The sequence below is a fragment of the Diaporthe amygdali genome (assembly GCF_026229845.1).
Source record: "Diaporthe amygdali strain CAA958 chromosome Unknown NODE_1_length_4327563_cov_65_473760, whole genome shotgun sequence".
Taxonomy (NCBI): Eukaryota; Fungi; Ascomycota; class Sordariomycetes; order Diaporthales; family Diaporthaceae; genus Diaporthe; species Diaporthe amygdali.
In genome coordinates, this window is record NW_026517021.1 from 3,244,020 (window position 1) to 3,271,735 (window position 27,716).

At 52.0% G+C, this 27,716-nt stretch overlaps 11 protein-coding genes across 11 annotated transcripts; 2 read left to right on the forward strand and 9 right to left on the reverse strand.

Moving 5' to 3' along the window:
• Positions 1-675: 675 nt before the first annotated feature.
• J7T55_006548 (cell surface spherulin 4-like protein) lies at positions 676-3,384 on the reverse strand (the record flags this gene model as incomplete). Its single annotated transcript, XM_053145516.1, has 3 exons — positions 676-841; positions 1,694-2,694; positions 3,346-3,384. The coding sequence occupies 3 exons, from the start codon at positions 3,382-3,384 to the stop codon at positions 676-678; spliced, it is 1,206 nt and encodes a 401-aa protein (XP_053001312.1).
• Positions 3,385-3,908: 524 nt separating this feature from the next.
• On the reverse strand, positions 3,909-4,379 carry J7T55_006549 (Spherulin-4; the record flags this gene model as incomplete). The annotated part of the gene is made up of 1 exon (XM_053145526.1): positions 3,909-4,379. The coding sequence occupies one exon, from the start codon at positions 4,377-4,379 to the stop codon at positions 3,909-3,911; it is 471 nt and encodes a 156-aa protein (XP_053001313.1).
• A 1,817-nt stretch (positions 4,380-6,196) lies between these two features.
• On the reverse strand, positions 6,197-7,521 carry J7T55_006550 (cid phosphatase; the record flags this gene model as incomplete). Its single annotated transcript, XM_053145537.1, has 3 exons — positions 6,197-6,691; positions 6,768-7,282; positions 7,353-7,521. The coding sequence occupies 3 exons, from the start codon at positions 7,519-7,521 to the stop codon at positions 6,197-6,199; spliced, it is 1,179 nt and encodes a 392-aa protein (XP_053001314.1).
• A 1,752-nt stretch (positions 7,522-9,273) lies between these two features.
• Positions 9,274-11,131, reverse strand: J7T55_006551 (lternative sulfate transporter; the record flags this gene model as incomplete). The annotated part of the gene is made up of 5 exons (XM_053145548.1): positions 9,274-9,604; positions 9,678-9,893; positions 9,966-10,162; positions 10,229-10,943; positions 11,007-11,131. 5 exons carry the CDS (start codon positions 11,129-11,131, stop codon positions 9,274-9,276), a joined length of 1,584 nt encoding a protein of 527 aa, XP_053001315.1.
• A 2,347-nt stretch (positions 11,132-13,478) lies between these two features.
• J7T55_006552 (thymus-specific serine protease) lies at positions 13,479-15,218 on the reverse strand (the record flags this gene model as incomplete). Its single annotated transcript, XM_053145560.1, has 1 exon — positions 13,479-15,218. One exon carries the CDS (start codon positions 15,216-15,218, stop codon positions 13,479-13,481), a length of 1,740 nt encoding a protein of 579 aa, XP_053001316.1.
• A 787-nt stretch (positions 15,219-16,005) lies between these two features.
• Positions 16,006-17,309, forward strand: J7T55_006553 (replication factor C; the record flags this gene model as incomplete). The annotated part of the gene is made up of 3 exons (XM_053145570.1): positions 16,006-16,142; positions 16,215-16,800; positions 16,875-17,309. The coding sequence occupies 3 exons, from the start codon at positions 16,006-16,008 to the stop codon at positions 17,307-17,309; spliced, it is 1,158 nt and encodes a 385-aa protein (XP_053001317.1).
• Positions 17,310-17,498: 189 nt separating this feature from the next.
• On the reverse strand, positions 17,499-18,179 carry J7T55_006554 (uncharacterized protein; the record flags this gene model as incomplete). Its single annotated transcript, XM_053145581.1, has 1 exon — positions 17,499-18,179. One exon carries the CDS (start codon positions 18,177-18,179, stop codon positions 17,499-17,501), a length of 681 nt encoding a protein of 226 aa, XP_053001318.1.
• A 737-nt stretch (positions 18,180-18,916) lies between these two features.
• Positions 18,917-19,967, reverse strand: J7T55_006555 (uncharacterized protein; the record flags this gene model as incomplete). The annotated part of the gene is made up of 3 exons (XM_053145592.1): positions 18,917-19,386; positions 19,441-19,507; positions 19,569-19,967. The coding sequence occupies 3 exons, from the start codon at positions 19,965-19,967 to the stop codon at positions 18,917-18,919; spliced, it is 936 nt and encodes a 311-aa protein (XP_053001319.1).
• Positions 19,968-20,660: 693 nt separating this feature from the next.
• J7T55_006556 (uncharacterized protein) lies at positions 20,661-22,685 on the reverse strand (the record flags this gene model as incomplete). Its single annotated transcript, XM_053145603.1, has 1 exon — positions 20,661-22,685. The coding sequence occupies one exon, from the start codon at positions 22,683-22,685 to the stop codon at positions 20,661-20,663; it is 2,025 nt and encodes a 674-aa protein (XP_053001320.1).
• Positions 22,686-23,174: 489 nt separating this feature from the next.
• Positions 23,175-24,323, reverse strand: J7T55_006557 (uncharacterized protein; the record flags this gene model as incomplete). The annotated part of the gene is made up of 1 exon (XM_053145614.1): positions 23,175-24,323. The coding sequence occupies one exon, from the start codon at positions 24,321-24,323 to the stop codon at positions 23,175-23,177; it is 1,149 nt and encodes a 382-aa protein (XP_053001321.1).
• A 1,398-nt stretch (positions 24,324-25,721) lies between these two features.
• Positions 25,722-27,386, forward strand: J7T55_006558 (uncharacterized protein; the record flags this gene model as incomplete). The annotated part of the gene is made up of 1 exon (XM_053145625.1): positions 25,722-27,386. One exon carries the CDS (start codon positions 25,722-25,724, stop codon positions 27,384-27,386), a length of 1,665 nt encoding a protein of 554 aa, XP_053001322.1.
• Positions 27,387-27,716: the final 330 nt, after the last annotated feature.

A 27,716-nucleotide genomic window follows, 5' to 3' on the forward strand; every position in this document is an offset into this window, starting at 1 on the left:
CTGTTTCACTTGCTCGTGCACAATAAATATTCAAGTCGTGGGTCTAAGCTGCTCGCGACCCTTTTGGAATTTGGACTTTCAAGCAAAACAAGACTCGGTCTCGGTGCCAGTCATGATGACAACCGCTTTCCTCGTGCTCTTCACCTTACTTGTGACTCTGTCCGCGCTTCTGTGTGCTCGGACTGTCGATGAGTGCCTTGTGAGGCTGCTCTCCTCCACAATTACATCCCGGCATCATCGAGCTCTCCCAAAGCTCACCGGCCCAAGGAAAAGCGTGCACCGCCGATGGTGAGAGGGAAGGTAGAAAATTGGTAAAACATTTGTATCAAGTCTGCCACTCCGGACTAGACTGGAATCTCGTTTCCATACCTGTTCCCGAAAGATCGGCACATAATTTCTATTTCTCTGGTCGACCGCGGTGCTTGCGAATTGGTCAACCCTTGATTGTGAAATTCTGGATAAAGACTTTTATGCCCCAGGTATCTTTGATTTTGGCACCCGCGGAGTTTACTACCATGACCCGCCGCGCCTCCTGATTCCAACGGAGATCAGCTTCTACCAGGGGCTCTCGGAACGTTACGCCGCAAACTCGAAGGACCTCAATGGTACGCTTGGTCTCTTCCTGATTATTTGCGGAGGAAGACCGGCCTTTGAAAGAGCCACTCAGGCCCGAGACTAGAGCAGGACATGCTTGATCTGTTCGGATGTGGTAAGAATCTCGCAGCTCCCTTCTGAAGCTGATGAAACCGAGGCGTAAGCGAGGTAGTGGCCGAGAAGCACGACGATGTTCTCTCGAGGATCCCAAGTCATGCGCCACTTCTCTGCGAGCTCGTCGTCCGCTCTGTCGATGTCTCAGATAATGAAGACTTCAAAATACTGAGGGGTGATGATGTGGGAGATTGTGAGCCCAGGGGACCAAGAGAGTGTTGAATTATCAGGTGTGTAGTGAACAAGACCAGAGTAAGCGCAGCATCGGCCTGGTTTTGCGCAAAGCTTGTCGCACTCTGGCGCAGCAGTCATCTGAGCAGTGGACTTGTCAGGTAGTGGGGCTTTACAGGTCACAAGGCGGTCGAGCCAGCAGAGCAGTGGCTTGGGGCGGAATAGCAGACGATTCATGCTTTCTTGCGATCAAAGTTCTCGGTGTCGAGATGGTTGAGTGAGGTGTGCAGTTGAGACAGCAACGGAGCGGAGCGTTGAGGTTGTGGGGGCCAGCGACATGTCGAAGGGTAGAGCTTGTTCAGGAGAGAAGAAAACATGAGAAATAATAAGATAAAAAATCTAGTATGTGAACGTGATTGAACCTGGCGCCTTTGTTGATCGAAAAGGTTTGAGCGTTTCCCTGTATCGTGCTAATCTGACCATATGGTCCTAGGATGCCCAGAGGCAATCTAGTGTGAGGCCTGAAAATTATCCAGACAACATTAATTGTGTCAGCACATTCCCACCCCCTCGTTGCTCTGCTTCAAGGCACCTTGTTTGTAACATCCTATCCAGCTTTTGCGTCTGAATTAGTCGAACTCTAGCCACCACATGGGCACGCCAACTATGCAGTAAATGGCAGTTTCAAGCGGGATCACCTAGTCTGGGAAGAACAAATGACGATTTCAACTGAAATTATATATTAAAAAGGCTATATACCAAGAAGGCACACATGCACGACGCCCACAATCCCCAAATGGACCCGCCAGCTGACCTCGCCGCATCATTAGCCGTGCTCATTATCTTGGCTACATTTTCAATCGTCGCAGGCATCTCGGTAGTGTTGTGCCAGCTACCACTCGTGAAGTAAGTGCTGTGGATGCCTAGGTCCACCAAGCCCTCAATCTGCTCCGTCAGCATCTGCATCGAAGCGTTGGTTGGTCCGCGGAACTGGTGCACGATGACGACCGTCTGCGGCAGGAAGGCGCTGTTGTGCGGCAGGCCGTTGCCCGAGGTGAGGTTGGACACCTCGAAGGGGGCGTAGGGCATGGGGCAGTCCCAGGACACGCCGTCGGCGTCCGGGTCGGTCGTGTAGCACGTCTCCTTGGTGACGACGGCCGAGGCCATGTTGAACAGCTGGGCCTCGTAGTCCGGGTCGTCCGGGACGTCACCCGCGTTCAGGATGACGGTGTATTTGCCCTTGCTTTTGCCCTTGGCCTCGAAGGTCTCGTTGGCGTACGTGACCAGATCCTGGTACAGCGAGGCGTTCACGGAGGACGCGCCGATCTCGTCGAACCAGAGCCCGTGGATGGAGATGTCGGCCTCCTTGTTGGCGTCCCAGGTCCCCTCCTTGTCCCATTTGGACCACTCTAATATGTCGGCCTTCACCTCGTCGGCCGGCCGTTGCCCATATCTCGTGTACACATACCCAACAGTTTGGGCATTTGAGAGTTTGCTAATAGCGGCTAGGTGCGTAGTCCAGTCGCGGTTGCACCCATGAGGGATGTAGTCCTCATTGTCGACATTGCAGTAACCACCGTTGTATCCGGAGGGATCACTCGTGTTAAGAGGCCCGCTGTTTGGATTTATGACAACGTAAAAGTGCAAGTGTGGGTTCCCCTTTATTGCGTCCACCGCAGCCTCCCAGTTTGGGTTTGTCCAGGTCGTGTTTCCAGGATAGACATACAGAGGCACCATGACATCGGTCCTGGCCAATGCTATCGCAGCGAGTGCTGCGAGGCCGAGAAGGGACCTCATGCCGCGGAAGACAGCCCCCTGGAGGGCTCGTGGCGATGTGGGTTAAGATGATAGACGACCAGCACGCATATTTCTGAGCAACTTGACGGTGTTGGCTCTCGTGATCTGATTGATGACCGGGTCTGCAGTCGGGCCGGGTTGGCTGTTCGGGCCCGGGCGCGATGAACCAAGAACAAAACTCCGACGCCCGTCTCGGAATGGCCAAGCCGAAACGAAACACCACGGGCCGTCTGCCTGGCGAAGATGCGCAGTGCAGCGTTGAAGTAGAGTCGACTTTGGGTGAAAAAGGAAGTGGAATCCGACAGACAAGGAATAGATGGATGGGCAGAGGTTGAAGCCGACCTCACCTAGATGGAGGGAAAGTTAATTGATCCACTGAGAAATCAGCATGGGAAACTTGGGCACGAGACTCATAAAGGGGTAAGAGAGGGCCCGGAGCAGGGGGAGCTAGATGCTAGCTAGATGCCAAATGCTAGCTGCATGTTGCATGGTTTGACCTAGAGCGGCTGAACGAGACAGGCAGACTGCCAGATTGGAGAATCTGCTTGTCCCAAATGGTTGGGAGGCGCTCGTATCTGTGCGTTCTTGGCCTGCAGCTGACGGAAAAAGCATGCAGGAAAAGGGTGAGCGAGACACACAGACATGGCCACGCCAGTTCTCTCTACTCACCATTGGATATGTTGTGCCTAGAAACAATAGCATCAGCATCGAGCCGATGAACCAAACAGTCCAACGGCCCCCAGACGTTTCCAACAACGGTAAGGGAACCGTTGGAGTGGCTTGAAACAGGCAGACCGGGACAAGACGTTGGTGACATAGTGATTCTTGGCCCGCGTGTGCTCATCCAGGCAGCATTCCCCACAAAGAAGACACGGCCCTCGTATTCATTTCTTTTCATTTCATTTCAATTCATTTGCGTTATCAGCATTGGGGTTGTTGTATCGTCATCCAGTCATTGCTCGTTCCATAATCGTGAAATCCCACGCATCGGGCCGCTGTCCCACACACCTATCCCTTGAGCGACTCCATGCATGCGCCCTTCTGTACATACAGTATTGTGTATGCGTGTGTGTGTGTGTGTGGTGACGGGCAGCCAAACCCCTGCATGTGCCGTGGCACTCCGCGTCCCACCGGTTCCCGAAAGCTAACCCCATCAGATCGAAGATTTACCGCCTCAATGGAACCTCTGGCCCACGGGCCGCCTCTTATTTTCACTTTAGAGTCGGGGGCCATTACACGTAGTAGCCCCTCCCCTCGCTCCTGGACCGCCTCCTGTGCTTCTCGTGCGCCCGGCTCGGCCGCCTCGGCTCGCTGGTGTACACGACCGGCTGGACCGTCCGGACCTCCCTGCTGCGCGACCGGCGCGGCGCGTGCGCCTCCTGCACGTAGTACGACCCGCGCCGGCTGCTGTGCCTCGAGCGGCCCCTCCGCCTGCTCCTGCCGGCGCCGACGTCGTCGTACCAGGCCGGCTCCCGCTTCTCCTGCGGCGGCGCCCCCATGTTCGAGCACGACTTGAAGATCCACAGCAGCAGCAGGAACCCCGCGATGGACCCAATCACGATCCCCGCGATCGCCCCGCCGCTGAGGTTCGTGCCCGACGACGAGTTGTCCGAGCTGTCGGCCGGGGTGACTGTGACGGTGGACTGGCGCGCGTGCAGCACCCGCGTGGCTGCGTCCACCCAGGTTGAGGTTGGTGGTGGCATTTTCAAAATTGCGATGCTCTTGTTCCTAGGGTTGTTGAGCCTTGGGGTGAGAATCGCTCTGTCAAAGTTTCTGGGTGTATCGACTCGAGAGGGTAGTTGTTGCAGTTGTTGCAGTTGTTGCTGGTGCCTTTTTGCTGCCCTGCGGCAATGGGTTGAGTTGAGATGATGCGCAATGGTCAGGCCTGGACACGCCCAAGACCGGAAACAATTAGAGTTAGCGAAACAGGCTATTAACCAGCAACCAGGTGAATCTTCCTATTCCTCCATCTCTGGAGAGCCCCCTCGAAGCGATGCATCCGTCTTATACAATATCGCGGCTGCACTCGACGGGAAACACCGCGACGTCACTCTCCCATCAACAGCTTGTAATCCAGCCCCCGCCCCACACCACCACCATTACCACCACCGGCACGCCTTCATGCACGGCGACCAGAATTCTGGTCAAGATGCAACCTCTCAGTTGTTAGTGACGTCTCATGCACGAGAAAAACTTCGGGGACGGGGTAATTGCATGGGTGGGCTGCCCGTTTCGACGCCTCCCACCCATGGATCATCGCGGAAGAGGGGGCTGGCAGCCGAGCCGTCGACGTGTTGGACAAGCACTTCTCAATGTTCCCTACCAGGCTAGGCAGGGAGTTCGCCTCCGGTTCGTGCTAGACTATGTGACATGCAGCGAGTACTGCGGCAATGAATTGAACGCATGTTGATCTCGTGACTATCCTCCTTAGCCCTCCTACCAATTGGTCAATGGGTATGATCTTCTCTCAGTTCTGCAAGGGTCAAGGTCCCGGGAAGAATTCTCAGTGTCGGCATCTCACTTGACTCCCTGACAGCCCGACATCGGTGCGGCTTAATGGCGAGACAGAATAGAAAGCGAGAATAGAAGAACTGGACCATTAGGTCAAGAAGTTGTCCAGAATCCAGGGCCTGCCGCCCGTCAAGTCGCTGTCTCTGGCCCTCTCTCTGTCCGGCATTCGATCAGGTCGCTTGGAACCATTGTCCTTCAACACTGGGTTCCAGACTGATATTGAAAATTCCAGCATTTCCAACCTCTACTTATCCTAGACGGTGGTGAGCAACCCAGCCGAAGTCATGATGTGCCATGGCTACACAAGCCAATAACACCGGAGGGATCACGAACAAAGCTCGAGTCGATCACAACGGAAACAAATCTTTCAAAAAGGAATTAGAATCGATGACTCCATGGCCAGGCCGGTCTAGATCGCCGTGACATGCCCCGGCCAAGCTGCCGCTCTGTCCCGTTGTACAACACCACGCTAATTTTTAGACAAGCCAGTGACAGCACACTACCGTTGCCACTCTCTTGGTCGACTCCAGCGTGGCTGGGCCGCAGGCTTTTGAGTCGAGAGTCTCTGAAAGGCATGCGTTGTGCTTCTCATCGTGGAGACCCAGCTTGATAGAAGAAAGCATGCGCCGCGGCGGCGCCTCGCTCGGAGCGATGGAGGATATCGTCGCGGTATCCATTGGGATCAAGCAGCCTGTACTGCCGAGGCCATGTCCATATTTCCGCGGTCGTAGCCTAGTCGGGGGCCTCTGGCAAGTCAGCGTAGGGCACAAAAACACGGCAAACTGCTCTTGGGTCTTCTTGGCCCACAGGAAAGTGACAAGCCCGTCCCAGCCATAGGTACCAGTGCCTTCCCTTTCCTTCTCGTAACATAAAACTTGTGGAACAAAAGCTGGCACTACTGGTGTACTTGGAGGGTTCTGTACCTCAGAAAGTCGATGATTATATAGTGGAAATTCATCTACATTGCTGTTCTATATGGACCCCGCCATAATTGGCCTCAGCCGCCTTTTCAAGCAGCGAAGCCGTATCCGGCAGGAGGGTGCAGCCCGTCTGGCACCTCGATGACGCTCGAGTAATAATCAGGGTTGGAGCTGCCCGTCCACTTCTCTTCGATAGTTGGTAAAACCGTCCTGCCGCTGGGGCTCTCAATCTCCACGTTTGGCGAGGGGTAGACGGGGAACGAGGCCTTGTCGTTGAAGACCCCGTCGTAGCTCTGGTTGAAGAACATGGAGCTGAGGGCCGGCGCGGACGCCTCGCTCCACTCCCTCACGACGTCGCCGGTCTTGTCGGCGACCCAGGAGAATACGTTGGCGCCGACATCCCACCGCCCGAGGGTGTGCAGGTCCCAGTTAGCCGAGACGGTGGCGATTTCCGAGTAGTGGTTGTAGAAGCTGCTGTCGGTGGAGCCGACCAGGTCGGACGGTATGGCATCGCCCAGTAAGATAGCTAGAACGCGGTTTGTGAGCGCATATGATGAGTTCTCATCAAAGGTAATAAGAACCAGCTATTGACATAGCTATCAGCAAAGCTCCTCCGAGCAAGCATGGGCATCTAGGTACGCGGCGACCGCAAAAACTCACCGTGTTGTTCATAAAACGTGAGTCAGTGAGGAGAGGCTCGAGAAAACTGCGAGTCCACTTGCCAGCGACGGTGACTGACGAGTCGTGCCCATCAGAGGTCATATTGGGCGTGATGAACATCCACTGTGGCAGCGTTTCGTTTTCCAGATCATCGTAGAACAGTGTCAGGTTCTTCATGACGGCCAGCCGGTCGGCACGTTCCGAGTTGGCCCCGTAGATGACGGCGGGATTGTGCTTGCGCACGTAGTCGTTTGCCCCAGTGACCTGGTTGACCCAGGCCTTCCCCTCAAATCCGGTATACGGCATATCCTCCTGGTATTCACCCCAGGCGATGCCCTTGTCCTCCAACAAGTCGACAATTGTGGAGACGTTGGAATCGACGGTAGTGAGATCATCGTTGTTCATGCCGAAGTAGTCACCTCCATGAGAAGCGATATAGTTGGGCTCGGATGGATGGGTCACGCCGAAGTAGTTGCTCAGCGTAATACCCTTGCTGGCTAGCCAAGCCAGGTTGGCTGTGAAGATGTCAGCATTTACTTGATGGACAAAGGGAAAACGTCTGCAGAAAAGAGAGGAGGCTCTCACGGTCGCCAACGGCCAGGTCGTAGTCAGTGTTCTCAAGCCAGATAATAGCAAGACGGTCAAAAGCCTTGCCCTTGACATAGCTGACAGGGCTGAGTGTGTCGCTGGCAGACTGCTGCGCAACGACACACCCAACGGCGACAGCCAAAACGTGGGCGATCTGAGATCTCATGCTGGCTCCTTAAGAGAAGAGAGGCTCTCGACCGACACCACAGAGCAAAGACGCCGGGAGCCGAGCCAAAGGTCGGCGTGGGAGGACGGCGCGAGCCATTTGTAGGTCGCAGTGGCGGCCGAGCAGGGTGTGATTGCGCTTGACCGAGCTGCATTGGGGCCATCTGAACTTCCGTACCATCACCGACCGGCGTGGGGTTCATGTGAGTGACTTAGATGAGGGCCACGAGGCCATCTGATTCGCCCAAGGGGCACGGATTACGACCCTGGCAGCATGTTCTGCAATGTCCTGCATGTCAAGCAGTCCGTCCGGCCAATACAAGCTTCACGGAAGACACCAACTCATCGGCCTGCTGGTGGGAACACGGCCTGGGAATGCAACACTGACAGGTCAGTGGACGCCAATACGGCAGTGCAAACGATGGTGGGCTTCCACAGTGCTGCCTGTCGAGATTTGTTCGCAAATAGCCTTTCCATGATTGGAAGGTGGCCGACGGAGTTGAAGGCTTGAATAGCCTAACACACGTGTGGCCTTGGCGTCTGGGGATTGGCCCTACAGAGGCTTCGGTGGATGGACCTGGAAATTTTAGCCCCAGGGGATGCTGACCCACCTATATCCCGAGTCGCCCCCCCCCCCCCACAACTCATCAACAGCACTGCGAGTGGCACCACACAGTCGGAGCGAGTGTATATCGACTGTTTTAGGACTCGCAACAAAACAGTGACCAAATACAACACGATTGTTAGACTGTCGTCATCTGGAAAGTGAAGAGAAAGCTTTTGTCCGAGTTCTATGTGCACGCACACCTCTGGAATTCAGACAGGCTCGGCTCAGCGGATGTCCGCCCGGCAGCGACATACTCAAGGACATGAATCCTTCCTAGTCCGCGGAAAACAAGATGAGGATTGCAGGGACAGTATTCGAGTCTACATCCACGCTATCAGCTTACACATTGCGGCCCTCGGTCATGCCTCGATGTGACCTTGGGCTTTTGTGCAATGGGGTTACGCCTGAGTTATGTCTTCAACACCACAATCATTAATATCAGGGCGCCTATACATTTCTGCGAATGACATTTGGCATTCAGCTGTCAGAATGGAAAGTGACACATAAAAGAAGTAGAAAGAAATGCTCGCTAACTTGATTGCTCCTTGGAGCAAGGCTGTGTTGTGCTCGCTATGAGATGGGTCCGTGTGGCGCGCAACGGCTTCTGGCACGTGGAGCAGGCTGGTAAATCTAGCATCATTGGCTTCCCAGAGTCTCGGAATTCGAACCCCGAGAGCATGGTATAGGACGATGCGTCCCTGATCTGCCGTTACAGCCGCTCCTAGTATGTAGCTCTTGGGTCCACATTGGCTCACACCTTCACTCTTCAACTCCCGTTGCTGCACAAACGGACCAAGGTCTCAATAAATTCTGTGAAGCGTGAGAGCGCAGGTGAACTTAATCTTAACTGAGCTCTGACTTAAGGAAGTCCAGAGCGCACACTATGCGCGGCTGCCAAGAGGCAACATGTATATGGCGAACAGGAATGTCAGTCCCTTGATTTGACCACCTACGCAAATCACACTCAGAATCACCCATCGTGGAGGTTCATGTGATCGAGAAATTCATTCGCTTTTAACATCAATTTCAATCTCAACGCTATCTCGACTCAATGGCTAACGCTCTGGTATCAATAGTAGGCGCAACGCTTCAGCACAGAAATTGGAAGAGACAGGTGTCCCCAACCCAGGTGGTCAGCCTGGTAGATTAGTATGTCGTGGCATTCGGGGCAGCCTTGGTGTCATAGCCAGCCGGCGTGAGCTGCGCATGCCCATGGCCTGGCTGTACGCCCGGGATCCCACTCTTCTCGTCTTCCTGTGAGTTGTGCTCGCTTCCTGAGTCTACGGCCGCGAGTGCCCCTTGCCTTTGCCCTCGGCGCTTTTGGATCCAGCCGTCCGAGTATCGAACCACCGCAAGAGTCACGCCAACGGTCAGAACAGCGATGTCGATGCCGAATCCGCGACGGTATAGCGGCTTGTCGTCCGCGCGGAATATCTGGGCACCGTAGATACCCGCGATATTGGCGCCCATGATAACCCTGATTGAAGCATCGACGTCAGCCCTGGGGTGCTCAAGATATGTATGCCACAATCTGTGGTGGGTGAGCTTACATTGCCATCGCCAGAGCTCGCTCCTCCGAGTCCGTGCAGGTCAGAGACATCCAGGCAATGTTCAGTGGATGCGGGAATGTGCCGAACGTCTGCGTCCACACGACACCAAAATAGCGAACGCCTCGAAGACCACGCAACTCTGTGAAGATGCGGTTGAAGACGTATCCAAGAAGGTGCAGGCTCAAGCCTGCCATTACAGTTTCACCACGCTTGTTGCTGTTCACGTTCACATTTACCGTCAGTTTTGTGTCCGTACATCCGGCTCGCGGGACTGGTAATTTGACTTACAAACGATCTGATATAACGCTGAAGCTGAAGGACACTGGGATCTGCAGGAAGAGACCGACTGATGCCAGGGCATTGCTGGTGAGAGCAGGAAAGCCAAAGCTGCTGACAATGGATGGCGAGTAGGTGTCGAAGGCACGCTGCGGTCCGTTATTACAAAGCGTGATGAGGAAGTGAACCCAGAGACGCCAGTTGGAGAACTAAGGAGCCAGGCAGTTAGTCGGGGCAGGTTCAAAGACAGGTCAGGTTGTGGTCCTGTAGCTTACAGCCTTCTTGAACGCAGGCAATCCGATGCGCTTCTTCTTCCTGCCCTTCGCCGGGTCATCAAGCAGGACACGTGTGCGCAAGATGTGAACCTCCCGCTCACTGAAGATCGGAACGAAAGGGAGGAAAGTACTATGGGGATTCCTGAACGAGTCCGGGAGGAAGAAGCCGTAGATGAAACCGCAGAACACGGTGAAGGCCCCCATGATAGCGAAGAGCCAGAACCAGCCGGGCTTGCCGCCCACGCCGCGCATGTGCAGGATGCCGTACGCGAGGAGCTTCGAGGAGGCCTGGCCGAACTGGTTGCCGAAGTAGAAGAACATGACTCTCTTTGCGGTCTCTTTTCTGGTGTACCACGTCGACAGTGTCCAGAGACCGCCTGGGATGAACCCGGACTCCGTCACGCCCAGGAGGAAGCGGGTGGCGATGAAGGCGCCGTAGCCGTGCTGAAAGGCCTGAAAGAGGCTCACAAAGCCGAAGAGGAACAATTGAAGGGTCAGCCACTTGCCTGGCCCAACCCGGTACAAGATCATGTTTGATGGAATCTCGAAGAGCACGATTCCCAGGGAAAGCATCTGTTGGCCGACATTGAACTGGTCCTGGTTGATTCCGATATTCTCCATGAATTTGTCCGTAATGGCGTTGGCGATATTGCCTCTATCGAGTTGCAAGCAGAAGAACCCGAGGGTGAGTATTGGCATTATAATTAGATCCAGCCTGAGGTCAATGATATCAGCATGTGCTCAAGTAATATTTAGCTAATTTGTGCTGAATTCTTACTTCCGCTTGGCTTTGCTTTCTTCCTCCTTCGTCCAGTTCACCTCGTAGTGGAGGGATTGCTCATCGTCGGCCGGGTGAATAGGATCCTGCCCTGGCAGGACTTCTTTCCTGTCAGGTAGCGACATGGTTGCTTTCAGAGTAACACAATTTGCGATGGCTGTGTAGTATGCAGCTCAATTCGACAAATACACAGAGCTCACCGGTGTGTGGCCTGTTCTGTAAGCCAGGATTCTTTCACGAGTCATCGCTGTCATTGTCTCCATACATGTACACTCTTCCATATATATGAAAACCGTCGGCAAACACCCGTCTGCTACATTACAATTTGTTCATGATGGTGAAATGCCCAAGGCTGAGCACGCAATGAGCAGCTACCCTCAATTGATTCTATGATCTCTGCGATAGGGATCTTGGAAAGTCTTGGAACCGAACGAGTTCAGACTTGGTGTCTTGGTAGAGCTTGATCTGACCCATAGCCAAGAGGCCATGCCGCGGCGCCAATACTGCTAAAGCCACGCGAGAACCTTAGCTGCGGAGCAGTGTGACACATTACTTTTCTTCAGCTTGTGAAACTATTTTCTCGCCCTGTCGCCCCCTGCACCGGAGAAACAGAAACGTTAAATCATTAACAAAGTCAAATTGGAGCTGCCGACCACGGCGCACCGCATGGGGGTTTGAGCTATTGTTATTACGCCACTGCCCATCCGGCTGTTACCACTAGTCAGTTTGCCAAGTGGTGGGCTCAACCTTGTGAACCCAGAGATTCGGTATCTCCGCTGTCAGACATCTGGACTGAGCGATTCGCTTAGTACGGTAGCTTCGTTCAAGCCTGATCAAGCTTGATCAAGCCTCCTTCAGCTTCATCTTCGGAAGCTTCATATAGTAGCCAATGCCGATAGAGTCCGCGGTCAGCAATCCAAAGAGAACATGATACGCCTCAGTGTGATGAGGGGCAACGTCGTCAAATCAAAGGGCGGGTAATTATTAGCAACAGAATACAGTCGAAGTCGCATTCGCAGACTTTGTAAATTTTGAGTTCATTGAGCGCAGTGTAAACGACACGCAGAACAATAGCCTTCAGATATCAAGCTTTGCGGTAACAGAAAGGTCGACTCTTCTTGCTTCGAAGGATTGATTTTCTGCATCCCCTAACCTTCATAATCTACGGCCATTTCATGCATCAGGCAAAAGTGATGCTGGCTTTGCCGGTCCTGGAGCTTTTGCCAGGAGTGTAAAACAACCAATAATGCCAATGCTGTACAGTACAGCCACTAGGAGAGTGCGATTGGCATGTGATCACAATGCGGCTGAAGTACTAGGCTTGCGCGTAAAAGAAGACAGCGATTCAGCTTGGCGCCATCACTGGCGTGCTATTATTCGCATCTCGTGTGCTACGCACTTTCGACGTAAAGAATATTCTTCGGAGTGGCAGACCCCCACTGGCAGGATGGTTGGCTGTCCCTGTCAAGGCTGGAATACCTGGTTAGCTCACTCACCGGTATCATTCAGCTCGGCTTACCGCCCTCCTGGGACACCAGACTTGGGGCTGTCCTGCATTGTTGAGGACTACAGGGCTGATGAAACACGTGAGATCGACAATTGACAGCATATATACTACGGCGTCCTTAGCTCGAAACATTGGCCAGATGTCTCACCGGACAAAGAACGACGAGGGCTACATGCACTCACGGCTGATTGGTCTAGAAAACATGCTCCTCATCATTTCAATTCCCACCGACCAAGCCTGTCGACCCATCAAGCATCAATATTTGTATTGTTAGCTCCATTCTTTCTTCATTTTTGGTGGCGCGCCTAGTTGAGCGAAGCTGAACATATGCAAGTAGACCATCACCACCACGTGGCTTTTTTTCGCCCCTCGGTCGCATCGTAGCCGAAGTAGCCTCATGAGTTCTGCCTCACTGCCTCACCATTCGGTAGCATCCGATGTGTGGACTGCACCCGAGAGTCTAGAACGCCTACGCGGACGATGCTGCTACCGCTAGCCAAGGCCGCGGCGGCTATGGCGCGATTGTATCAAAAGCGGCTTGATGGCATCATATCTTAGGTCTTTGAATTGCCGCTCCGATGAAAAGCCTCAGTGTTCTCAGACAGGGGCTTCAACCAGTCAATGGCGGACAACTTCATAAAAGCCGCGGCCGGCTGCAGGTTGTGAGGTATTTTTTTTTCCAGAAAAAAGCCAGAAAAAGGAGAATCAAACTCCCTCCACCTTATTCCACGAGGCTGGTCATCTGTACCTAGAGAGGCATCTAATGCTTATCAATACCTGGATATGTAGTTTTTGAATGTGTCCTGCCTTGACACTGGCTAAATCGCTTACGCAAGGCTATTCGACATAACTTCTGGCGCTCCAGCCGCCTCTGCCGTCAGATTATGCAACATCTACCTTCTGGATCCAAAATTGGATGGCCACGTTAATCGAGATGAATATGGTAATTACGATTGATTCTATAATCACATGTTGATCACGCTGGATACATTACTTCCGAAGCAAGGCAACCACGTCTCCAATGCCCTCTCGAATAAGGCTGTCCCTGCAAAGAAAGGCTCCGTACTAATGAAACTGCTGAAGCCGATCGTGGAGAAGTTTTGGTGGTAGGGATCACTTAAGTTCAGCAACGCCCTCATGTCACTGACATGCACCATGCCATCGTATATCAAACCAAAGATGTCATTGTCCTCAGGCGGTTGATTACAACCCGGAATGATTTGTGTTGTCTTCCTCCCTGGGGATCCCATCTCTGTCGAGGCAGGCGACAGAGCCCGCCAGGGATCGTATTGACCCCCTGTCATCATCGTGTTAGACGGCTGCATGAGCCAACCGCCATATTTATTGGACGCCTCGACATTCGGACTAGGTGGTAGCAGACCGGGGAAGACAGAGTTGCAGTTGTCCTGGAAGTAATCGAGGCTGATGAACTGCGACTCAATGGTATGTTCATTGTCCGGATTTCCACGCTGATAGTACCCATACTCAGAACAGTACTGATACGCCCAACTGTATCCCTGTACAGGGTCTTGAGGGCTCACTGAATCAATATTGTCATAGTTGAGCTCCACGAGAGCGACGAGAAAGGCATTCCATGCTGTGCTGATGTTGTATTCTAGGGCAAGGCCTGATGCGGGAGCAATAGATCTGGCCGTGCCGCCGTTGTCCGTGGTAGAAACATTGGTCCGGTTTTGTGTCTCCAATACATCGCAGAATGGTAGCACCGATCGCTGAAATCCGAAGTACTGATAGAAATTTAGTGGCGTCAATAATAGTGAGCCGACGCTTGCGTTGTCAAGTCCCTCCACATCTCCAGCGCTCACAGCTGGATTCAGATTCGAGGGGGACGCCTGGACAGCTGTCAACAGCTGTCGTTTCAAAGAAGTTACCTCAGACTGGGTGCCATTAGCGAGGACGTTGTCGACGTATCGCGTGACTGCAGTGAAGTCTGCGGAGCAATTTCTTGTCATGCTTCTCTCAGCTTGTGCGTAATATGTCCACATATCCACAGCTGCCTCGGTGGGCGGACTGGACGCCCAGGTCGCGTAGAAAGTCTCGGGGTTTCGAACTCTCAGCTGAGCACCGCGAATCCCGGGATAGCTGCCACCGAGCCAGACCCATGGCGTTTTGTCTGGGGAGAAGGTTCCATTCACGCCTGAGGAGGCCTCAAAGTGGTTCGCGAAGTAGACCGTATCCTCAAGAGCTTGCTCAGTGCTCAGGTATCTATACCCACTGGGATCAAGAAGCTCCCCTGTCGTGCTATTGATTGGGTGTGGATAGCTGCCTTCTTCCACACCGCCGTAGTACCTGTGCTCGACAAGCAACGCAAGGCCATTGAATCGTCGAGCAAGTGACATAACTGCGGAGGGCCCCGCCACCTCATTCAGGAAATAAGGAACCAATGGCTGAGCATTCTGCTCTCCAGAGTCGAACCAAAAAACTGGCCCGCCCTGTTGATAGAAGGTCGCGTTGAACCAGTAGCGATTCTGGAACGTGCGAGAGTCAGACTGGTTGAAATGGTCGACTGGTATTGTCATCCATGATGGCGGATAGTCAGAGCCGTTGATGCTGGCGGCTTGCCGTGCGGTCAACCCTCCTGAATGGGGTAGCTGAGCACGTTGGCGAAAGAGATCCTCGACTACTGACGCAGCGGCGCCAGTAGACGAAGTCACTTGCAACAATGTGAATATTGTGCTCACACGCATTGTTGCAACAAGGGGGAAATGGCAAGAGAGACAGGTTGCACCGTCAAACATCAAATTAGAAGAGCATGCTCGGCTTAAAAAAGCAAGGAATGCTGCTGTAGGCCGCATCTTGAACCTCGATTAGATCCAGGCAATATCATATCTTGCCAAGCAGCATCTGCCTCCATTTCCACTTACATCACCATCGCTGATAAGAATCACTTAGTGCTCCTTTTCAGCAGGGTCTGGTTGGGAGTTCGCTGCTGGATAAGATTCCATCCTTGCGCCGCGATGTTGCACCTGGGCGGGGTGCATCGCGCTAAAGAGCTGAGGATGCATTGAGTAACCATTCGCCCTATCGCCCTGGCTTTCAGGAAGTACAAAATGGGCAAGGGGAAGTCCATGACGAGTATCAAGGAAGAGAGAGTGCATGACATCCCAGTAGCAGAGGAGACCAGCAGTGGGGGCCAGTGACGGACTTACAGCTCGAGTTGACTGATGTAGCTGATGTAAGCATATTCTAGATAGTAGCGGGCGGTTCAATTAACAAGTGGCCAGTGCTCACGCGCTCTACCGTGGAAGGGTTGGCCTTGCTTAAGCTACCTTAGGTGCTTTACAGACGTGACGCGACGCGTTGAGCCTGGAAGCCCCCACCAACCTTTCCTTGAAGCTGCAAACAACCACCATCAAGCAAACTGAAGAACCAATTCCGCCGCCAGCACAATAACTCGATCCGAATATCAACCTAAGTACCCAGTCGTAGTACTCTGTTGGTGAGATTCGCAGAAGAAACCACTAGACCAACAACATGTCGGACTTTGAGGACGAGATGGACATTGATGTCCCTGCGCCATCTAAGGACATCACCTTCTCGTCTGACAACACCGCAAAGGGCAAAAGAAGCGCCGCCAACCTGCCCGTCGAGGCTGAAGACAGCTTGCCATGGTGAGTGTCCCTACCGAAATACTCGAAGCTGCGTGCAGTTTCTTGCGCTGACATCCACGCCCACCTTATCAGGGTCGAGAAATATCGTCCAGCAACGCTTGCCGACGTGTCTGGCCACCAAGACATCCTTGCTACAATCAACAAGTTCGTCGACTCGAATCGTCTTCCTCACCTCCTCCTCTACGGTCCTCCGGGTACAGGAAAGACCTCAACGATTCTCGCCCTGGCCCGCCGCATTTACGGCGTCGAAAACATGCGCCAGATGGTTCTCGAGCTGAACGCGTCAGACGATCGCGGCATTGATGTCGTGCGCGAGCAAATCAAGACATTCGCATCAACCAAGCAAATATTTACCATGGGAGGGTCAGGACGGAGCGGCGGAAACAGCTTGGCTGCCTACAAGCTGATCATCTTGGATGAAGCCGACGCCATGACCAATACAGCACAGATGGCGCTGCGTCGTATTATGGAAAAGTACACCGCCAACACTAGATTCTGTATCATCGCCAACTACTCGCACAAGCTTTCGCCTGCGTTGCTATCGCGATGCACGAGATTCAGGTTCAGCCCGCTGAAAGAGGCGGACATCCGGGTGCTTGTTGACAAGGTCATCGAGGAGGAACACGTCAATATCGACTCTGACGCGACGGATTCTCTGGTGAGGCTCAGCAGAGGTGATATGCGAAGAGCACTTAATGTGCTGCAAGCATGCCACGCATCCAGTAAGACCAGCCGTTCCTCTACAACTTGTACGGAGAGACTAATGAGGCCAAAGGCACCCCGTTGCAACCACGCGACGGCCCGAAGATAGCGGAGGCGGATATTGTCAGGGAGACCATCACTCTCGAGACCATTTACAACTGTATCGCAGCGCCACCTCCAGACGCCATTCAGGACATATTGCAGACCTTGCTGAGCACTAGCGACGTGACTTCTTGCCTGACAACGGTCAACACTCTGAAAGCCGCAAGGGGTCTCGCGCTCGCTGACATCATTACTGCGCTGGCAGAAGAGGTCACTAAACTACAGGTCAAACCGGAGGTCATGATTACTTGGTTAGATGCTCTCTCCCAGATCGAGCACCGGATGGCTGGAGGCGGCTCAGAGGCTGTCCAAACTGGCGCGGTCGTCGGCGCCATACGGAACGGTGTGGAGCTCATGGGCTAAGCGGGCAGGGGATAGAAGGGGATCACAAGTCAGATGTATTATTTGGGGCACAAAAGGATTGCATGCTAAGGAGTTGGGGATATGGAAACTTCAATGACTACCCGAGATAATTGATTGCTGACTTGGTCTAGATACTTGCTCAGCTTCATCAGGCAAACACCAGAGCCTGCATCCTTTTCGCTCGTCCAGCTAAGACCCTTCACTGTGTGCCATGTCTACATCTTCTGCGGCCTGGATTTGATCCCCGTTGCTCTTGAGCTTGTCTTCCACAAGCGGCCACAACCGCCTCACGCACCACAGAACCTGTTTATCGGACGTCTCGTGGTACCATGAGTGCGTAGGGCTTCTCAGTTCCACTTCCTCATATCGCCGACATCGACTATCCTCAACGTCGAGCCTGTACAAGTAGTGCAGAGCATGAAAGTCTGATATCTCCTCCCGCGCAGACCCGTCGGTCTTATGGCCCACGCAGCCTGCCTTGAACAGCTCCAAGACAATAAGCCAGAAGCACTCGCGCTCGCAGCTGTGGAAGTACGGCTTGCTCTCCAGCTCAGGCCTCTGCGGCTTCTCTCCCTTGTTTGACCCCTCACTTGATTCCGAATCTGTGGGCTCTGGCCCGCGGATGTCCAAAGCGTCCAGAGCCGCAATCATTTCATTCGCTGTGGTGTCTGGGAGGCTTGCGAGCCTCGCGGTGAGGTACGACGCCGGCTTTGCCCTGGCATTTTGCAGAATACTGTAAAGATAGTGGAGGAAGTCGTTGTGGATGTGATCCGTGTTCTCCAGAGTCTTGCAGATGTCGGCTGGGTAGTTCCAACAGAGAAGATTCCAGAGTGCCCGCTGGTGGCGCCCGAGTTCTGCTTGATCAGACATTTTGTTCAAGTTGGTAGTACCTACCTCAAGCTTTTCGTCTGTTGAGCTTGTCTTCTTCTTCCTGTCTTGTGCTCTCGTCTTTTGTGGCTCAGGTGTTAATGGTCTGATTTCTCAATGGTTTCTCTTGTTCCGAGTCTAGTTCTCTAATGGGGCAAGATTGAACAGGACAGATGCCAGAGCCTTGTATTTATTTGCTTTTAACACCACAGGGCGCGGAAACCAGTGATTCAGTCGTCAATTTTTGTCACGCCAAATGAACGAATTTTCGAGCTGGTTCGTGTTGGTCGACTATGACTCCAGGGCTCAAATTTCACAGCTCTTCCGAGAAGCAGTCGTCGTTTACACCAATTACTCACTTGATTTCTCTCTTTTACATATTTAGCAGTCCCTGTCATGTCTGCTCCTCCACTTGTGCAAGTAGCTGAAACTATTCCTCTCACATAGGCTTGTCCTTGCGTAAATGATATGTGAAGACCAGGTCACACATAGGGCCTTGAGTACGGTCAGTCAGAAAAGAAACAAAAATACTGGGGCTTGTTCTTGTATTTACTATGTGATCATCTAAAAACATTCCAAGTTGAACCGCCCAGATAGTCGAAATCCTGGTGCACACACCAACAGCTCACAGTTGTGCCCAGTCCCCAGATATCCTATAACGGTCAGACCTTCACTCTGAGCTTATTACCTTTCTCGTTTAGCAATCACTCCATCGATCGCAGTTTATTGAAGATAACAGCTCAAGTCCTTGCTGGAATTCTGAGCAATCGGGCTTTTGGCACGTACGCTGCGCGGGTATGCCGGTCCTTCTTATGCCCTCGTGCCTCATCCAATGCCATCTGAATCTCTCTTAAAGGTTTCGAAAACGACTGCCTAGACGGGTCCCCATCGGTGGTTATGCTGTCGGCTTCCATGAATAAACGTTGCCACCGCTGCCATTCTACGCGTGAACTACTCCCATCTCGCAAACTTTTGCGTAAAATGTCGCAATTGGCCCAGGCTTGAGCTCCGCTCAGGTATGCCTTCCAAGTCTCTAGCGACGTTCCACCTCCGTTCTGTGTGGATGCTTCTGAGGGCTCATTTTGCTGGGCGCGGCGAAAAGCAGTTCTCATGATGTCTTCCCATGCAAATATATGCACGTCTTCGCGAACCAGGGCGCTAGCGAAAGCACAAAGATTTGCGTAGCGAGACTTAGATTCTGAGAGCCCATCTGAAGAACAATCGTTAGATATGTGCGGTTGCAAAGTGTTAACGCGGCACTTACCAGTGCTTCTGCCTCGCATTTCTGAGTCAAATTGATCCAGGAGGCAGACGAGTCTTCGGCGAAGGAACTATGAAGTGACCAGGTCAATGTCTGTCCCTACACTCACATGGACGAATCTTTCCGCTTACCCTCAGATTCAGTGGTGTAGGTTCGTCCTGGGTAAAAGCCAAATTCAGGTTGAAAACCAACTCCTGCAGCGCCAGGGCTTGATGTTGTTGTCTCGGACCGTAAATGGATGCATCATGCAAAATGCGGTCGACGAGCTGCATATAGAACCCGGTCCGTGTGAGCTCGTCAGTGTTCTTTTGCATGAACCTCCATGTACTTCTCACTTCATGCAACGCCTTCAGGCCGGCTTGTAAGACAAGACCGCTTGATGCAGTCTTATAGAGTTCGGAGAGGAGGAGGTCGATGTTCGATTTGATGTCTTCAGCACTGACATCGCATGTTGACATGATGACCGCTTGTGATAGGTCGCCGAAATCAGTGACCCCCTGGGTAATAAGTGTAGCGGTAGCATCTGCCATGTTTTGCTAATTTAGACCAGGTTTTCGGGAGTATCAGGGGTTTGAGACGATATTGTTGTTGCTCGATCCTCACAACAGAGCTCATCAAGTTGTGTGACTTCTGTAGATAAATTGTTCAGAAGACGAGAAACGTGGAAGTGACCACAAATGGTTCCCTTTGTCCGTAAATAAAAGGGGGCCAGTTTCCCCAAGTCCTAGATTTCGGTCAATATTTGAATATTCGTCAATAGCTTTGCACACTTATTGCACACAATACTAACGCTATGCGGACCTGGATGGTTCTATGCTTGAACCCTAAGATGATATCATTCAAAAATCCATCCCCTTCGTTTCGATGCCCTCAACTGAAATTTTCCCCAGGCATATCATCCTGTCATCTGAGAAGAGTCCTATCTTCGAGTCTTGGGAGACTAATTCTGCATACAGTCAAGTGGCTGAAATTCCAGGATGCAAATACTGAACACAAGAATTATGTCTTCTGAGGTGAAAGGCAACACGTGTTGATATTTCCGAATAATATGCCACCAGTTAAGCAAAAAAGAAAAGCCAGTACCATAAATTAGAATTTCTGAAGCCATTGTGAGGCCTAATATAGTCACCCCACAGGCCATATTGGTAGATAGTCTCAAATCACTTCATACCCAACTCAACCCCGCAAGACATTTCAAGTTATTTCTACATCCGCAACGCTCCTCAAACTATGTCAAAGCTCGAAAGGCCCGCCTGGCTATTCATTGCCTTATCAAGAGCCTCTCCATTCATAAGTCCCAATACCCAGCATGGCCCAATGTGGATGTGGTGATCCCCAACACGTCTAAGCACCACTGGTACGTCGCAACCAACCATGACACAGACATCATCTCCTGCCACCATCCCTGGTGGGCCCCAGCCTAGATAACCATCAGATGTCCAGAATGCTACGTAATTCAGCACTAATGAGAGTCTATCCGATGTGAGCTTGGGAAGGTGGATGCGCAAGGCCGAGATGTCCACGAGATCTTTCGCAAGTTCTCCGGACTCGAGGAAATTACTTGCTAGTTCTCCAGACCCCAGGAATTTCTTGACTAGGCTTGGCTGAGATGTCAGGCCGAATTTCTCGACCATACTTTGAGCCGGAGATCCCATGAGGATTATTCCAAGGATACAAATTCTGAGCATGTCTTTGGCCAGTGTCGAATCATCAACGTCGTTTCTGGAAATTGGATCTTGGTCAAGAAAGATCAATCTTGCGAGCGCCTGTAGTGCTGGGATGCCCGTCACATATTGACTATGCTCTCCACAGTTTGAGACGTAGCTTTCGCAGAATGAACCCCAGGACTCATGATCGACTCCCAGACGATGGACAGCGACAGTGCTGTCACATACCAAGCCAAGAGCCGTCAAGGTTCTTCCAACAATCTTCCAGTAACCTCTACCTTCGTGCTCCAACAACTCACTGAACTGTGGACCAATGGCTTGTTGGAGATTCAAATCCGCAGAAAGCCGATAACTACCATGATAGAACTGGCCCCAGGTAAGCTCTTTGGATAGCGCATCCCAATTTGGAACCCAAGATGGAACAAACAGTCTGTGTCGAGGGTGCTCTGGCGTACCGAAAAATGTACCATGCCCAGCCTCGCGCAGGACCGATAACCGTTTCTCAGCGTAGATATACTCTTTGGCAAAGTCGTAGAAGACATCCTCAATGGAAGCAGAGTAGTCTGGCTTGAATTTCCGATCGACCATACCCAGCACGCTGTAAAGCTTATCCCGAGGGTCCGTGGCCTGGAGGATACGCGTATGGAGCACAAGTTCATGCCAAATGAGAAGAAGGTGTTCCTCTCTCGCATCCTTCGATCTGGTCATGAGCTCCCTTAAGTTCGGCCATTTATTCATCGCTCCCCATCCTAGCAGCCTGCGCCCCTCTCTGGACGACAGAAATGACCAGATATTAGAATCCACCTGTTCTGGACAAGACGTGCCTTCGATGCGAAGGAGCCATTCCCAGATGACCAGGAAAGCGGCAAGGGGAAGAGTCTGTTGGCCACAGAGCACCACGACGTTCCTTGATAGCACAAGCTCTTGTGTGATCCACGAACGACTGAAATAAGCTCTGGAAAATATGTCTTTCCAGCTGTCCCAAAATTCGTTACCAGTACTGAATCCCGTTCTATTAGCGCTTTGTGTATCTTTCTGCCAGAGACTCATATCCTCAGAACTCAGCCATGCGAGCAAATCTTGTTTGCGCATGGAGTCGTTGACCTTGGGCCAGATACGCCTCATGACTTTCATGGCGGATTCACTGCCGACACTGTCAGGGCCTAACCAGGAGATGGTTCGTGTCGCGGATCGGTATATGGACCCCATCATCTGGACCTGGCTATTCCTCTCAGGAATGTCCTCTTGATTTATGCACACTGCGTCAATCCACACAGGAAAATTTGCGAGCTCCCACTGTGGCACGACGTAGCTGATTTTCCGATATCGAACCAAGAATTCGAACAAATTTGCAGTGATGTTGCATTCCTTGCCATCGACAACGAGTGGAGTCTGGCTTGTTTCGAATCCCCAGACGTAAGACAGTGCTATATATCTGATTGAAGGATCGTCCAGGGAGGCGGTCACCAGCCTGCAAATGACGGGCGCGAAGTCTTCATCAACCTCGGTACATGATACTTGCAGCAGTCTGATCTGACGGGTCGATGGGTCCAGTGGACTATACAGAGGCTGATGGTCCATCTTGGCCGAGGAACTGTAGCTACAATCGAACTTTTGTTTGCCCGGGCGTATGAATAAATGGATGCTGGCGCTAGTATGAATCAAATTGAAAGTGTGAATAAGATGTTGGAACACGAGAGACGTGTTCTATGACAGCTGCTTCGCGTGGAGAGCTGAAGTGGAGTTTGGGAGCTGCATGTGGCTTCTGAGCCGACATCTGCGCTAGAGTGCAAGAAGTTATTTCAGCTCCTCTTGGCGGGCTTCATCGGTAGACTAGACACCCTGGCCGTCAGCCGCAAGCTGTCGACAATTGCTCGGTTGCGCTCTGGATGGTATCCTCTACCAGCCAATCTTAGGATAAAACTTGCCGCAAGATGGGTGTTTTCACGATTGATTGTGTCGGGAGAGGTCGTGACTTAAGACGTCAAATTGTTTTGCAATTGCCAAATTAGCAATTATTGATGGGTATGTGTTGTGCATGATTCTAATGGATTATATATATTAAACGATTCAATCCATTATGGGAGTGGCTGAAATTTCGGCCATAGTCGCGGCGCATTCTTTTGCGATCACGGTAACCTCATGGTTATATTGCACCTTTTGTGCCTCCTCCTCGAACCTTCTCCGCCATCTGTCCCACTGTGAATGAGTCCAAAACTCCGGATTTGACTCCTTATCACCTTCGGAATCCGGTTGAAGGTGATCAAACATGTACCGCCCTGCCACACGTATCCAGACGGCCGCCACCTTGAAGAGGACTTCAGCTTTGTAGGCCTTTGAAGGAGCAGAAAAGTGACTGTCAGGATAAATCTCAATCTTCTCGTCCAGTGCCTCTCGAAGCGCCCAGCTGCCATAGAGGGCAAAATTCCGGACTTTCTGTATAGTCAAGCGCGCTACAAACGCGTTTACGTTCACCCACGCGCTGACTTCAGGTCTTTCCCACCCGGCACCACATCCAGGAAGATCGTTCCACGTCTCCCGGGCCGAGGGACCTAGAAGGACCAAATCGCTCCAAAGCTCCCCATAAAAGTAAATCCAGTGGTGTTTCAAAGCTGTGGTCATGTTCGCCGGCCTCGGTGGGTTTGGCCGTGCCTTCAGCGCGGCTATTAGATCGACAAGTTCCTGCTGAGCGTCGTTGTCGCTCCATGGGATCTTCTTCGAGGCATGTAGAATAGTGTAATAGAGGTCCCAAAGTTGACCCTCTACGGACGGCGCATCGATCGGATCGGTCACACGAGCCTGAAGCTCCTCAATATTCTCTTCAGGACCCCACATCTCGAGCGCCTTGTCCGACCTCCAAAATTTGCGTTGATGGCGAGCCGTTGCCTCTTCAGATACGAACAAGCGGCCACCGTCGGCGGTGGTGTATGCATGCTCTATGGGCTCAGCTATTTGACGGACCGTTTCCGTTACGTCAATCTTGCCGTCAATGTATGTATTGACGATTTCCACCACTGGGCCGTAGCCCCTGAAATATCGACGAATTTCGGCTATCGCGTCTATTTGTGCCGGCTCATTGTCGGGGTTGTCTGTCATGGCTTTTTCAATTGCAAGCCGTGCTCTTGTCTTGATGTAGTGCTCTGTGCCAGGCAGACTTGCATGCCCTGGCATCTCAGACAGCTTGTCACCAAGTGCCGAGAGTGAGAGGAACGAGTCCATGTTCGTATATGCAAGACAGTCGACTTCTGGGCAATGCAACTAACTGGTGCTGGACGGTGATTCGCGCCGGAGCCGCGGGTGGATCGAACTCGAGCTTGGTATCGGCAATTGATGTAAACTTTGAATGGTGTCTACCGAGCTCACAGGTCTCATGTATCTGTTGAAGAATAACATATTTATGCTTGTTTGCAATCATCCCCCGTGAGGCCAAATGGAGGCTGTGTGGAAGGAGTAGCCTGCGGCGTGATCAAAATAGTTAGTTTGAGGCCAAGGCGCCCCAATCCTTCAGTTGCTCTCCAGTGCTTTGACCAATCACCTGTACTTACCACTGGAGAACGTGGGATTGAAGCCCATCAGCTTTCACGGGGTGCCTGAACGTTGTGCACGTTGGAAGGGGAGCCATTCAAAGCAAAATGCGGGAGCGCCCTCCCGAATTGTTTGTATTGTGAAAGTGTTGATGCAATACATACATGACTTCCCAAGCATTCAGCCACTTCCTAGATTCCGACCGCCTGCAGTAAAGGCGCCTGTGGCACCGTTGGCTTTATGTGGGTCCAGGCACACCAGTTTCCAGACAGCCAGCCCTCTTGAAGAGGCCGCTACGGAAGTTGTGCGGACTTTGGAAATATAAGTACCATGAGCCGGCAAATCGCCGGACTCCGGATTTCCGATGAACGTCAATTTGAGCAAAGTGGCAATGGACAATATCATCCGCAGGGGTCAGTGCCCATCATCGATATATCTCAAGTCTTTTATATCAGGTGGTCTGCAGGGTTACCGCATGCACAGGGAGGCCGCAGTTAAGTGGCCAGCAAAGCGTCTGCTCCTGCTGCAAGGAGCAGTCATTCAACCCACCAAGACCAGGGTCTGAACGATGATAAGCTTTCTCGTGGCGGAGCGAGGTTTCCGTGCATAGTAGAAAGCCAAGAGGTCAAGTCTAGAACGCATTGTCATGAACAGAGGCTTGGTCTCACTTCGCGGTATTCGGCAATGCTGAGTTCGGATGGAGCCAATTGCAGGAAGCTGAGGATACCAAACAAGTTTGCACGATCCGAAATGCTGATTGGAATCGACGATCCAGAGGCTGGTTGGACAGCTAATGATGAAACTCATTCTGCTGAATTGTTGTGCTCCCACGGAGGTAGCCTACGAATCAAATTGCGTACATGGTTCTTCACCGCCAGTGTGACACGAAAACGTAGAAAAGAAAATGCATGGCACTATTGAGGCTTGCATGGTACCACCCCAATACACTTCCCATGGCCTTTCGCTGTTCAGCTGTCTGGCTAATGCATAAGAATGACAAGACCTCTGTCGTGTTGTAGGGCCACCAATGTTCCTGAGAGTAGCAATAATTATTTTCCTCAATTGCAGTCCCCTAAAAGCCACTTGAGCATAATGGGGAACAGTGTTTCAATTTGCTTCGGTGCCAAGTTGCGCCGCGTCCTCAAAAGACAAAGCATTAAACCAGCCGCTGATGTCTCTGATGCCATGGCCGACTTTATGCCAGACAGCAGGCAGACACCACCATATTTCTGGGGCGAGGAGTGGAATCAAGATCGAAGATTCAAGCAGCATGTGAAACACAGTGGGTATGAAGAAGCACGCATACTCATCGATCGCGGTTCTCAAAGGGATATCGAACGGAATATTAGGAAAGGCCTAAAGGCGGTCACTGTGACATTTGCCCTATTGGAAGCCGGCCATTTTGAGGCAGAGTCCAAATCAAATTGGTCCGAATCCGACGATTCCAAACACCAGCACCTCGAGAGTCTCAACATCGTTGACGTGTGCCTTTCTGATGATCTTCTCGCTTGGACAAGGGAACACCATGGCCTAGGACGAATAACCTCAGCTAATCGTCGCGGGCTGCGTCGCGCTTCAGACGAGGTCATCCAGCTTCTTGGTGCGGAGGACTGGCCTGCACCTCTTCTGACCACGGATGTGCTGTTCGGCACAGGCCTCATGAATATGCTCATGGGCGCCTACGATGCCCGTGTTCTATATAGCAATTACTGCGTTGACACAGATTCCTTCTACGAGCCTAGCTCCGAGAGATCATCCTCTGTGCTTGACAGACCAAGTTCAATATTCGCCGCGTACCCCAGGTCTCGAAAGGTGCCCCTCGGTGCCGAGCGTCGCAAAGCTGTCGAGTCGGGACTTTCATACATCCACGGCAAGGCGGAATTGGAGGCTCGATATGCTTCACGGTTGGGAGACAAAACGGCAAAGATGAACCGTGAAGTAGCTCATACGATCTACTTCTGTGAGGCTAACAGAGCAGGGATGGCGAGCGAGGCCATGGGGAGATGCTTCGATGCAGCTGCGATATACGACGACATGGTGTTCAGTAGTGCGGCGACTGACATCATAAGCATTCGGTCGGACATGGGCAGCAATGAAATTATCAATTCGTGTCTGAACTCAGCTGACATTACAAATGCTGGGGTCGTAACCGAAGACGCCTTACACAAAGTGTATGATGCCTTCGCCGCTATTGGCGCGCGGTGTTTGACCGAGCGGTGGGCTGAGCCGGGCGGTGGAATGAATGGTATGATATATGTGTGGTGTATCTTGAATGACCGGAGTTGTTTCCTGCGAAAGGCGGTCTTAGGCTGGAGCAAAATCCGCAGGGGCGATATCAAACGCGAACAGTGGGAGACAGACTTCGATGAGGCATTCGATGTGGACTATCATACAACAGGATATAGCCGGCGTTTGAAATTTGCTTGTAATGGCGCTGATGTGTGTGATGGTGTTGAGAAACTGCTGGAAACAGCGGGAACAAGAAACAGGGAACTACTTCGCAAGCTGTGGATGTGCCTTGCTGGTTGGCCCTTGAGCTACGCAAAAGGCGGTGTCGTGGATGCGACTCGAGAGGAGGCCATTATACAGTCCCTGGCAACAACATTAGCTCAGGTATACCATGATGGCCTGGTCCTCGAGGAGCAGTGGTTAGTTGCACATGCACATCATCACGCATGGCAAGTCAACTATTTGATGGAGGCAGCTATGTTTGGGGGCTTAGTGGATGACGATTCTCTGATGGGAAAGATTGAGTAGCTAGGTTCAAGTGTATTAGCCAGAGGCTAACCAATGGCTTTTATGCTTGCACAGAGACAAATTACCATTCATTGATACTTTGCCGTGATCAAATATTTCACATGTATTTGAATTGTCTGATTCAAGTCATTTAAAGAAGAGAGGCTTCCCGAACACCATCTCATTTAGAATACATGATATGACATTTGGGAGGATTCCGTTGCTGACACCCTTGTTTCCTAGTCATCTAAAACTTAAAATACTCAACTAGTCTTTCGACATCGTTGGCATGCATTGCAGAATCCGACTGTACAATATTATATACGCGAAAGAAGACAAAGAAATGCCATG